Source organism: Serpula lacrymans (genome assembly GCF_000218685.1).
Source record: "Serpula lacrymans var. lacrymans S7.9 unplaced genomic scaffold SERLAscaffold_11, whole genome shotgun sequence".
In the NCBI taxonomy this organism is placed as follows: Eukaryota; Fungi; Basidiomycota; class Agaricomycetes; order Boletales; family Serpulaceae; genus Serpula; species Serpula lacrymans.
Genome location: NW_006763300.1, coordinates 918,240 through 930,251, shown reverse-complemented (window position 1 = coordinate 930,251; position 12,012 = coordinate 918,240). Strand labels below are relative to the sequence as shown.

General features: G+C 48.9%; 5 protein-coding genes across 5 annotated transcripts; 3 read left to right on the top strand and 2 right to left on the bottom strand.

Moving 5' to 3' along the window:
* Positions 1-55: 55 nt before the first annotated feature.
* SERLADRAFT_474530 (uncharacterized protein) lies at positions 56-2,432 on the top strand (the record flags this gene model as incomplete). Its single annotated transcript, XM_007321453.1, has 16 exons — positions 56-261; positions 318-336; positions 389-464; positions 517-530; positions 583-637; positions 694-737; positions 789-833; positions 890-924; positions 978-1,033; positions 1,084-1,108; positions 1,167-1,178; positions 1,233-1,291; positions 1,349-1,449; positions 1,502-1,618; positions 1,675-2,001; positions 2,066-2,432. 15 exons carry the CDS (start codon positions 156-158, stop codon positions 1,757-1,759), a joined length of 849 nt encoding a protein of 282 aa, XP_007321515.1.
* SERLADRAFT_474523 (uncharacterized protein) lies at positions 2,401-5,046 on the top strand (the record flags this gene model as incomplete). Its single annotated transcript, XM_007321452.1, has 19 exons — positions 2,401-2,634; positions 2,713-2,860; positions 2,916-2,934; positions 2,996-3,074; positions 3,148-3,161; positions 3,224-3,278; positions 3,336-3,379; positions 3,449-3,493; positions 3,548-3,582; positions 3,634-3,695; positions 3,758-3,782; positions 3,847-3,858; positions 3,914-3,972; positions 4,024-4,124; positions 4,190-4,309; positions 4,370-4,416; positions 4,491-4,497; positions 4,566-4,713; positions 4,797-5,046. The coding sequence occupies 18 exons, from the start codon at positions 2,815-2,817 to the stop codon at positions 4,890-4,892; spliced, it is 1,014 nt and encodes a 337-aa protein (XP_007321514.1).
* Positions 5,047-5,359: 313 nt separating this feature from the next.
* SERLADRAFT_474516 (uncharacterized protein) lies at positions 5,360-7,368 on the top strand (the record flags this gene model as incomplete). Its single annotated transcript, XM_007321451.1, has 2 exons — positions 5,360-6,923; positions 6,987-7,368. The coding sequence occupies one exon, from the start codon at positions 5,870-5,872 to the stop codon at positions 6,338-6,340; it is 471 nt and encodes a 156-aa protein (XP_007321513.1).
* A 372-nt stretch (positions 7,369-7,740) lies between these two features.
* Positions 7,741-8,485, bottom strand: SERLADRAFT_397001 (uncharacterized protein; the record flags this gene model as incomplete). Its single annotated transcript, XM_007321450.1, has 2 exons — positions 7,741-8,300; positions 8,359-8,485. One exon carries the CDS (start codon positions 8,038-8,040, stop codon positions 7,831-7,833), a length of 210 nt encoding a protein of 69 aa, XP_007321512.1.
* Positions 8,486-10,067: 1,582 nt separating this feature from the next.
* Positions 10,068-10,601, bottom strand: SERLADRAFT_397000 (uncharacterized protein; the record flags this gene model as incomplete). The annotated part of the gene is made up of 2 exons (XM_007321449.1): positions 10,068-10,126; positions 10,217-10,601. The coding sequence occupies one exon, from the start codon at positions 10,416-10,418 to the stop codon at positions 10,224-10,226; it is 195 nt and encodes a 64-aa protein (XP_007321511.1).
* Positions 10,602-12,012: the final 1,411 nt, after the last annotated feature.

The following is a 12,012-nucleotide window of genomic DNA, read 5'->3' as shown; positions in this document are numbered from 1 at the left end:
AATTCGAATTTCAAACACACAGTATTTGGTAGTATTGCATGTTATAACAGTACGCGAATAACAATGCCGGATAGAATGATTGGCTTACCTTAGTCATCCAGGTCTTTCGATCCCATGTCCAGTATCAAAAGTCTGGGGAAGTCGATTCAATCCCTATGTCAGAATTCTACTCAAGTGATACTTCTCTAAGTACTCCCTCATATCCACCCCCGTCGCCAGCTACTTGGAGTGTGGAGGTTTTCTATGGGCCTCTTTATTGGGGTAAGCTGTTCACCACTCTTCAATCACGTTGTAGCTAGAGCGATTCTCTGTGTTAGGATTTGTCTTGGCGACAAGGTACGTGTGGTCTTATACCAATTGCACTGTTATTGAAACCCGGGGTATCCAGTTTAGTTGGGGCCACTGTTGTACAGGCCTACATGTATTTCTCGCGGAATTCAGATAGGTGGTCGTTGAGGTTGTTGGTAAGCAATGTTGGCTACTTTTCAGCCCATGAACTCATGCGTTTGACGTCAGGTGACTGTCCTACTGTATGTAGCGAACTCTTTGATAGGATGCCTTTATGAGAATATCTGTCAACAGTATACTCGATGTCGCATCGACAGTCTTGATGGGGCAGGCCATATTTCACTACTTTGTTCGTTCCCATCCAACTATGTCGTTAACTCGCAAAAATGACGCATCCTATGGCAGGTTGTGAATTTTGCAAACGTTGATGTTTTCTTCGAAGTCCCGATGTAAGCCTTTTGGTGTTTCATGCTCTATCGTATAACCTTCGATCAACGTAGATCGTGGTGGGCCGAGAAGGCCTTATCAACTTTGATTACCTGCATGTAAGTTTTTAGCTCGAACATAGACTTCCTTACCGAAATGAGCCTTTTATTCTTAGGACGCAGCTTTATTTTGCCAGCAGGATCTACATAAGTGCCTGTTTTCTAGCTGCTATGGTATGGTTCATTTTCTGATCCCCACCCCAGTAAATAGGACATGCGCAATACTTCCAGGATACGGCAGATTTTTACCTGTAGCTGTGGTATGTTCTCAACTACCGGGTTAGTCTGCTATTTTCTCATATATGTGCAGAGTTTTTTTGCCGTGGCCGGGTTAAGTATGCATCGTCAATTACTGTTTTCGCGAGCTTGCTAATGAGAGACGTTGTGTGTCAGTGGGTGGTTTGTGTAAGAAAAACGCGTTCCCTCTGTGCAGATCAAAATTCTCATTCTTCTTTGCAGCGGAGACTTACTTCATGTCTGTCTGGCCGACGTCTCAGTTTGCGAGTACTACCATGCAGGTGTGCAAGCAAGAAAGCCTCAAGATACATCACTTTTCATTAATCGATTCACCCCAGGTTATAGTTATTTTAGAAGATGGTTCTGCGGTACTGTCAGATATTCTTGTAACCACAACTTTGTCATACATCCTCTCGCCAAGTCGTACTGGTGTCGTACAGTAAGTTTATCGCGCGTATTTATCGGGCGGCCCATGACCATTTTTTTAACAGGAGAAGCTCGCGTTTGAGAAACCTCTTCTTTTTTGTCATGAATAGGGGCATCATTGTCACGATCTTTCAGGTAGGCGTTCTCGTAGCGTATCTGGGCGCGCGAAGTTATCTTTATTGGTGAGCCTAACGCTTAACTTCCACACAAAACATGCAAACCACAGAGCATCTCACAGGATGCCCTTCCACTTATGCAAAAGCAAGCTATACGCTAATACTCTTCGTGCGTTTGTCGTATCGGCTTATCCGATGCTCATCTGACCTCGCTATGAATATCCCTAGTTGCCATGTGAGCACAATCGCCATTGACTGATGTTTATACTCACGTGGGGTGAAGGCTTAATTCACGAGAAATTCGGCACCATAGTCGCGCGAACAATGCCAATACCCGCCCCCGAATTGACGATTCACGATTTGATGATATCCCTGTTCTCGATATTACCGCACCCAACTATCCTCCTTCCCCTCACGCTGTTGTCAGAAGCGCATCTTCATTGGAATTGGTAAATGTGACGTTACTGGACGACGATATCGATTAGCTGACTATTTTTTTTGCTTGGTGCATAGGCACAAGATAAAGTTAATCCATTAGACTGCGAAGACATGGTTGACAACCATTCAATGCAACGACATGACTAGATTTCTCCAAGACTCGGCTACTGTTATCGCGCCGCTGAACTGCCATGCATCGTGCTATTTTACACAGCCTAGTACTCAGACTGCAGGCTGTGGTATTATCCAAGAGCGAGCCACTGGTAACCTATCACGAATTTAGACTCAGAGGCTGGAGGTATACAAAAATGTCCGATTCACGGGCAGACTGTCAGTGCAATGGCTGCCGATCGGGAGAGTACAATTTCCATGTTTGATTGGTACTTACATGTAAATCGTGAAGCTTATATGTTACGTTTGAACACTATTGAACCCTACGGCACCAACTGACATTTCGGCTTTCCAAAGAGCCGCTTAGCGTTTTCGACCCTGCCAAACTTGAAAACCTTAGACTTCGGGTCGAAATCCTGAGTGTGGCATTTGTTCCTTGTCAACGACATGTCAACCATGCTCCTTCTTATGATGCAGCAAGTACAATATATACATACTGCATTTGTATTAAATTGCAGAATCCAAACTAGTAGGTCCGCTGAGCTTGGGGTCAACTATTACCCTATATCTCCTTTCTTCTAATAGCGAGGTCGACTTAATCTTTCTTCCAGATAACTATTATACTCGACCCAGTGAAGTAGTTCTGGCCGGTCGACTCGGACATTTTGCTTGCTTTGCACACCCAAGTTGAACGCGCGAGGACTGAGATCACGATGAACGGCTTCAATGTACCACTGTTCTTTGGGGCCATGTATTGGGGTGAGTGGTCGTTCTCGAGGCGTGATATTTTATCTGATTCTGATGGGTCCATCAGGTTTTATCTTCTCGACAGCGTTCGTTTTTTGATCGGAATGTTATTCTGAAGGCCTCCGCTCACCGTCTCCTAACATCTAGCCTCGTTGGGATCTCTATCGTGCAAGGCTACATATATTTCACGAATAACAGCCGTGATCCTTGGACTATCAAGGCACTAGTAAGCGTTGCGCTCTCCCTTCGTGATCATAATACGCTAACACTGAACCAAACATATTGTTCTGGAAACTCAGGTGATTTTACTCCTGTTCGTCGTACTTTGACTTGGGGCATTTGCGTGATTATATTCTTAACTGCCTTTCATCCCAGAATTCTCGATCCAGCAGGCAGCGTGCTAATCGGAGAAACAATGTATTTCTATTTCGTGCGTTTTTATTATTTTTTCGCTCCTTTGCCTTTATCAGACGGTCGCTTCCGCAAGCTCGTGAATTTTGGAAATGTAATGGCGTTCGCCCGAATTCCAACGCAAGTATAATTCAATACTGCATGGGACGCCAAGAAACTTACGTGCGGAAAAATCCTTGCGTATTGTAGGTCCTGGTGTGTTGAAACGTTTGTGACAGCATTTGTCACTTGTGTGTACGTCTTCCACTTCTGAAACGCTCCTCGCCATCTCACTGGCACCTTTCCCAGGACGCAATTATATTTTGCTACTCGGCTCTATAAGAGTAAGTATTCAATTCACTGAATTTCACGTTGTTTAGCTCAAATACGCCTAGTATACAAGCAATCGCTTGTGTTGCCGAGGTATAGTGCGGTTTGGCTAGTTCCTGCTGTTGTGGTCCGTACCCCACCCTTTTTATTCGTCGGGAAAAGATATACTGAATATCCGATTGTTGCCAGGCCTTTTTTGCAGTGTTTGGTTTAGGTGCGCATTTTCAGAGTTATACGACTGGGACACGGTTGTGACGGTGTATTTTTGTATCGTTGAGCTTCCGGCACTCGTGAGTTATATCATACCCCCACCCCGTATACATCCTTATGACCTTCACTATCAAGTCAGGGCTGTTTGGTTAGTGATATGGACAACGCAACGTTTTTCGAGTACACCAGTACAGGTGAGAGCCAGATGTGAAAATTATTTGGACTCGTCTGTTGACGTGCTGCAGGTTGCTGTTGGTGCCGAGGAAGGTTGTGCGGTGGTAGCTGATTTGATTACGACAATCGCATTATGCCACATACTCTCTCCGGCTCGTACCGGTGTAAGGAGGTAGGTATAGCGATCTATTTATCGCGACTGCCCCTAGTTATTTATGCATCTACCCCTCTCTGTAGGAGTGGCTCTTCTCGGATTAAAACCCTGTTCATCTTTCTGGTGAACCGCGGTATCCTCGTTACATTTGTGCAGCTCGGAATGCTCATTGCGTATCTATGCGCAGCGACCGATCTTTACTGGTAAAGCCTCAGCTTCGTTTCTCCGTCTGCTGCAGCTGTGTACTAAAACTACCCAATTAGGATGCCGTTTCATCTATGCAAGAGTAAACTTTATACCAACACCTTGCGTACGTCGGTTTTTCCCCTCGAGTTACTCACAGCCTTCTAACCGAGAATTCTACTTAATCTGTGTTTGTTTTAGTTGCCATGTGAGTACCATAGTTTGATGACTATCACGACGAACTGGGGCGCTGATCTGTCATGATTGCGTCGATAGGCTAAATTCTCGAGAAAGCGGTCGAACGTGGCTCAACAATACTCAAGGTGAAACCTCCAAGTTTCACGCTAGCGTGGTCCAGACGCCTGTTTTCAACATAACCGTCAACGGAGATACGAGCGTGTCCACCGCCGGTGCATCGAGTACGGTACGTTCTCCCCCCTCCCCCGTGTTTCAGGGCTCTATGGACGCAGAGGGAGATTTTAATGGGTGGGTATGTTTTTGAAACAGGTCACGGAGAAGGACGACACCCCAGAGATCATGCTCGACTCGGGCATCCGCACGGCAGCTAGGGAGGGGTCTCAGAATGAGGTAGAGGCGGTTTAGCCCTTGAGGTGAACGGCGTTTCTAAGGATGACATCTTCAACGGTGCTGCTTTCGCCCCGAGTCAAGTCGGCAAGGTCTTTTACTAAATAATGTAGAAATTGGACTTTATTGCTGTACTATAAAAGTATCTAATAAATGGGATTTGGACGATGGCATCTCAGCACTATCTCACAACAGTAGCAAACCGACCGACAACCAGAACAGTAGTTGATCTCAAGGTTGAGGAGAATGTTTGGAAGGTTCGCGTTTGATCAGGGTGTGAATAGAGGGACATTGCACGCAATCGAGGCGAAACGATATTCGTCCGAGAATGGGGATTCTGGTTGTGTCATGTGCCGTGTTGGATGCGGTTGACATCCAAGACTCTCGGGACGAGATCCGTTTGTCCCCAAGTTCTGCATAATTGAGTCTGCGGACGGAAAATGCTCTGATTTTGCCTCTTTTTTTTTTTTTTTTTTTTTTTTTTTTTTTTTTTTTTTCTTCACTTTTGGTTTTCATTTTCGATAGCATGTTCCGACGACGTCCATGACGCAACAAGACTGCCTCTTATGAAAATGGAGCTGACCCGCCCGTCTTCAAGCTTCAAAGTTCAAAAGTTCACAAAGTGCCGCTCACGGTGAACGACTCGCGCAATCATGGTATCATGGCATGATCAACACAAGCAACTTTATTATGACCGTGCTCCAACTCTCGAGCTCTTTTTTTTTCTTTTTCTTTTTTCCGAGCAAGATGCGTAAAGGGATGTGATATCCGAGGTGTGCACGATCCCAGGTTGTGCAGGCTCCGTTCCCAAAAGCGAATAGGCACTCCTGAAGTGAGCCCCCCGACCTCTCGATGAGTGACGGCTCGGGGGCGATGGACCTCCGGCAAATGTCGTCGGCACGACGGGAATGAGTCGTGTTTATGTTGAAGAAGCTCGGATACCACGGCGCATGACGGTGATAAAGACTCATCGCGTAGTCTTTCTATGAGTTTCTATGAGTAGCAGCGACCCTCATGCCACTTTCGGTCGAAACGACAGTGACGAGGTCGTGCTTATGTTGAAGAAGCTCGTACACCACGCGCATCCCAGTGATAGAGCACGTAAAACCAGAAAACCAATAGTTTGCGAAAAGTGCCACACGGCGTTAGGAGCGCGCAGAGATGGGGGAAGTTGTAGTTGTCTGAGTGGAGGGCGAGACGTAAAAGATCTAGTGAGGATCCTGTTCGCCTTTGAGAGTTTGTTTTCTGAGTCTTGGATTTCCCAATATGAGATATCGACAGAATCTGTGCGACAGCGTGGAGTCCTGGATCGATGCGTGACAAGCGGCGGCGGCGGTGGCTTGGAGTGGGTGGTGTCTCCGGGTAATACCAACGGGGAAGAGAGTGAGCGATTATACTGCGCGGGTATGTCAGGAAGTCGCATTGTTGTGCGTATGGCTAACATGGGGAGCTCGAGATGGCACTGAGGCGACTGATTAAGCTAGTTGATGCTAGGATGTAAATGTTGGATGCTGAGGCTATGATGGCATTTGTATTTGTATTTGCGTTCGTACCGGGTAAATGGGGGCAATGACATACGACGACTTGTATTTGTATTAGCTATGCTGCCATGAATAAAACAACTGGCGATAGAGTTGCAGAAGGTAAGAAAGTCTGTCGTCCTCGTGGTCCCGTTGGGCTTGGATCATGAAACACAAACACGAACGTCGTGCAGCTTTTCCTCCTTGAAGTGTATGTCGCATATGCGAGGCAAAGCAGTAAGCTATGTAGAGGTGTGTCAAGCGTACCATTGCCACGAATCCCACTATCAACACCCATAGTACATGATAGGGACTCCGAGTCGCCACCGCCGTTCGAAGTCATGCTGGAGTGCGGAAATGATGACATAGATCATTCGTGTACCCCAGCAGCATCGAGCTTCCAAGTTTTCGAGACTAGTGGAGAGATCGAGAGATCGAGAGGTAGCCAGGAACGGCCAAGTCGAGCGACGGAGCGACTCGAAAAGGCACAAACGCCACGTCTTGGGGACAGTTCATATGATGGCCGGTTCTACACTGATTATCAGTACGCGTCAGTGTCTTTTTTTTTTCTTTTTTTTTAAATGCTGCGCGCCTTGTCGAGGCTGTGATGATGCCATGACAGCTCTCAGACCGAAAACATAAGTACAGATTCAGTTATAAATTCGGCGCTTGTCAGGCTTTACCTGGGGGGGGACAGAACGCAGATAAGATCCGTTCCGAGAGTGGGATTCCCGTGCTCTGTGGTCCGACGGATCGATGGGTGCTGCGAGGTCTGAGGGGTACGAACGTGAATTATTTAATGAGTCCCAAAAAGACGGGGGCGGGAATAGTCGGTGAGAGAAAGCTCAGAGTTTTCCATGTTCCTACTGGCAACCCATGTCGGCGATCTTCAGCCCGTTGATAACTGCGGAAAACAGAGAGCCGGATAGTGCACCGGGCCCATCGTACTATCACCAAGTGCAACATCCCAACGTCCACTTGCGGATACCACATGATATGGTAGACAGTGCATGACCGTGTCACGGTACCTCCCGTCTGTGTATCCCCTTCAACCAAGCACTGGAGTATACCTTCGATAGAGGGTGCTATCCCCTTTGAGCCACTTTTCCCTCTTGAATTCCGCGCGAGCCGGAGTGTGGAAGGCCGACCCATGATGTCGATGATCGGCACGATCATTGAATATTGAATTGAATGGCTTGTCGTTGGCTCAAGCTTGAGTCATGCCAAGTGCAAGAATTGCAAGGATCCGGAAGGCCAGGACACTGATTTCATCAAGGATGCATGACGGCCATGATCAGGTGCCACTGCCAGTCGTCCAACGCCGGCTCACATGATTCTGGATTGGCATCCGAGTGAAGTAACAATGAACGAAGAACATAGGGACATACTCAAACAAGGAAGGGACGGGGACTCGGATCTTGAAATAAGCTTGAGCTTCAATTGACGGGCAGTCGTGCTAGTGGCGGTTGATGTTGGATTGACATGAGCGACTTGAGCTTGGGCTGGGCTACGAACCTTACCTTACTCTGCATCTCATGACCACGAACGACGACGGTGACCTCGCTGCGATCTCTTGGCTGCAGCTGCATATAGCCGTGGCGGGCCAACTCTATTTGTCGTGGAGCACTAAGACGCCGCCGCATCATCGTTTCATTCCATCATTGACGTCCATGCCATGATGGGCCACCATTCCTTTCTGAATTCATGAGCAGAGGCTTCCTAAAGGCTTAGGCTTGGTCATGCCTGTCAGGTACGAATTTCAAGTTCGGAGAGCCTGGAGTCCCGCTGAACGTTAACGTAAACGTTTGAACGATAACTTCATAAACCGCCAAACCGCAACAGACCGACGCAACCCTGGATCTCCCTACTAAAGTTCACGATCCTCCAAAACCTTGCGGTAAAACGGGTAAACAAAAAAAAAAACACGTTCCCGTACCTTCTAACACTTACGGAACCGCCTCTAGATAATTTTCGCGACTTCGCCAGAACTCGCCAAGTTTTTTTTTCTTTCGCGTTTTACCGTGGCCCGGCTGAGAAGTACGCGTCGTCGTATCATGGCTGTATAGAGAGTGTAACGTACGTATACGTCCGCGCGTACCTGTGTTGTCACCACCAAGCCAGCGACATCGGATGACGCTGATCGTGATGACAGGAGAACTTTCAGGTTGAAGTGGGACTCCGAGAGACTCTTTGACGAAGCCGATGCTATGAGCGCGTCAGCTCGTTCGGGCTCAGGTTGACCGGGCAGGTGGGTATTCAGTTTATGGGTTGAATGGATGAATGAATGATTCAGCTTGTTTGAATCAGCTTATCTTTCTGCACTGAGTCCGGTCTTTGTGTTTTTACTTATCGATCCTACTCTCCTACTCTCCCTGGCTGACCTAATCCAACCATCGATTATACATCCTATTTATTCGTTTTCGTTTCGTTATCGAGGTTGTTTAATTCAGCCTTTTCTTTTTCGCCTTTCGCCTTTTCCCTTTTCCTTCCTTTTTCCACTCCCGCCTTCCCCTCTTCGTTTTTCAGACATTAATGACAGGTATCAGGTTGTTATCAGGGTTGACGCCTACCCTACGGTATGTATCGGCCAACGCGGTCATGCAGCCTCTCGTCATTCCCGTCATGCTCTGCATGCTCAGTCGGCAGCATGGAGAGCACGACGGAAGTGAGAATGAGGCGGACCTCTCTCTCTGGCTTGGGAGGGTACTGTATCATGCGGATTCAGATGCAATGCATGATGGTGGATACTCATCAGTCAGCCTATTCTCAATAATCAAGAATCGAGAAAAGCCTCCGGTGGCGCACCCGACCGACCGTGATCAAACGATGCGATAATGCGATATTGCGATGATGATAAACGTTTAAACTTGGTATCAACATGGAGTACCGGTGAGCCCAGGGAGCCGCACGCATTCGACGGAGCTGCAGGCATGGTTTCAAATTGGAGTCGACTCGTACGTACCCTACTCATACCCGATAGCTCTTTATGCATCTCTCTTTAGTAAACTACAGATTTGATTCTGGAGTACTACTACTCTCCCGGGTTGAGTGAGTTTTTTAAAAAGTGTAGATAGAGCCGAGTGATGAGGGTCTGGGATAAGGAGGAACCCCCCGCGGTTTGCGGGATGGGCTTGGGGAGAACTTGACTTGGAGGGTTCGTTGATTGTCAGTGAAGCCTGAGTGCTGAGTACTGAGGTGTGGAGCGCTGTACCGTGACGGTGCTGTGGTACGAGTATACACCCCCGCTGGTAGTGGCAGGGAGGGACGGGAACGCGAGGACGTGCGTGTCCCGACCCGAGTCGATGCCATACGGTGTGTGGATCAGGGTGGGTCCCATGGGAAAACGCCGTCGCCGAAAATGCCATCGCGAGATTCACCGACAAGGTTTTTGGTGTTGGTTTTTCGAGTTTGGTTTTTACCAATCAAGCAGATTCAAGTTCAGGTTTGCTTATCAGCGCTTCTCATATACTTTTATATATATACATATACGCCATCGCATCGCTGCTTATCGACACGGAAGGTCAGCCACTCGCGTACTTGTAGAGAAGGATGGAGAGAGAGAGCGGGTTGACGGCGTGAGAGATTCAGGCTCTGGTGCGAATAGGTTTTGGGTATTTGAAATTGTCGATGGCGTGTGGGCGGTACGGTGGTGGTGGTGTTCTATAGAGAAACTGCGATGGTTTGAACTTGCGATCTAGAACCGTGGATCTTGGGGATACCGAGTGCTTCGAGGTGAGTGGGTCGAACCTGCGTAACTGAGTCATATGCACTCTGTCATTCAGTGAGTGAGTATGCTGTCACTGACGATGTCCATCATGAAAGGCTGGATTTAGCTGCAGTGGCGGTTGTGACTTGTGTTGCCGGTTGTACGCGGTATGTCGACAGTGTCAGTGTGGACGTGGACGTGGACCTGAGGGTCTGTCATTGAATGAGCACCCGATTCAGAACTTTGCATGGATGAGTCAGATGGGCGCTGGGGCTGTGGTGGTTGTAGGCCTAGGATCAGTGAATCGTTATCGATCATTGGGATGAGATGACGGAGATGACATTGAGAGAGATGCGGCGAGCGAGATGCGGGTCAGTACTGAGTCACGCTGATTGATAGGGACGACAACAAGATCAACGTTAAAAGTGACTGTGACTACTCCCGCATTACCGTATACCATAACATAACCATAACACAACCAGGTACTCGTAGCCACATCGGCCATCATTCATCATTCATCATGGCGGATGAGCCCGGGGTGGATCAGACACAGACATTTCCGAGATGGTGAGGGGCTTGCAGCAGACATGGAAGTTGGGGTTGGAGGGACTCGAGACTTCCGAGTCATGGCCGGCCTGAGGTGGCTTCAGCTGTGACTGTACCTGTAACTAGCCCATCAACTCCTTTTCAGCCAGTGCCAGTGCTCTGATCGTATCTTGGTGCTGAGCGACAGAGCCCACCCGCTCTATGCGTCCGTCAAAGCTTCAGGCTTCAAGCTCAGATTCTAATTTCGAGTTCGAGTGGGTTGCCAGATTGGTGTGTCGGTTGTCGCACGTCGTGCAAGCCACATCTGCCAATGTGAATGTTGAGTGTTCTTCACTTAGCTTGAGAATTGAGAGTTGAAGGATGGGTTTCGGTGGGTGGTTTTGGATGTGACGGAGTGGGAGGAGACGATCGATAGCGCGAGGAGTGTCGTGTTTCGAAATGAGAAAGAAATCACCGAACGAGTTGGGGGGAGAAAGGATGGGATGATTTCATTCACCTTTTCAAACTGTCGCGGAGTTGTAGCTCGCGAGAGGAGAGTCAGGGCGGGAGTCGGTTAGATGGTGCCAGGGATGTGAGAGTGTGGTACGGGCTAGATAGGCTGGCGAGTAGACGCGGTGGTGAGGATCGACGTGAAACGTTCCTGAACGGGATATGCCGAGGTGATAGCAGCGAAGAGCGGAGGAGTGATCGATAAGGCAGCGTGGGAGTGCCCGATGGGATCTGGATCTGACGATGGGTGAAGAGAGGGACCCCGAGGAGAGGGTGTTACATAATAAGGTGATACACCGATTCTCCTCTTATTGGTGAGCGAGCGAGACGAAGACGAAAAGGTCAACGATGTCCCCAACCAGCATTCTCCTCGACAACGCCTCCTCAGACGACGCCTCCTCCTCCACCTCCCCCCCCTCCTCACACAGAATCAGGTTTGCTCCCCTCCCTGACCCTCGCGACATCGATGGCGACGACGACGACGACGACGGCGGGGACGACGACCTCGACGACGACGGCGACACCCTCATCTCCCTCCTCTACACCTCTCCCCCCGTCGCACTCCCCCTCGACCCCTCAAAGTCGACCCTCCTCACTCCCCTCGACCCCTCCCCGCCCTCGACCACCGACTCCCACTCCCCCTCCACCCCCTCCTCCAGCACAGAGAACCTCCCCCCAAAAGACACACTGGACACGCCTCTCCCTCTTCCACAACTCCTTCCGTCTCCTTCCAAGCCACACCGGACCCCCGAATGCCAACGTCCTAATTGTCCAAAGGCGACATCCTCTTCCCTTGTTTCGCATCTCCTCGAGGGCGTGCACGGGAGCGGTGTCCACCGGTGGTCTTCCTAATCTCCTAGCCACCAAGGGTGTGGGG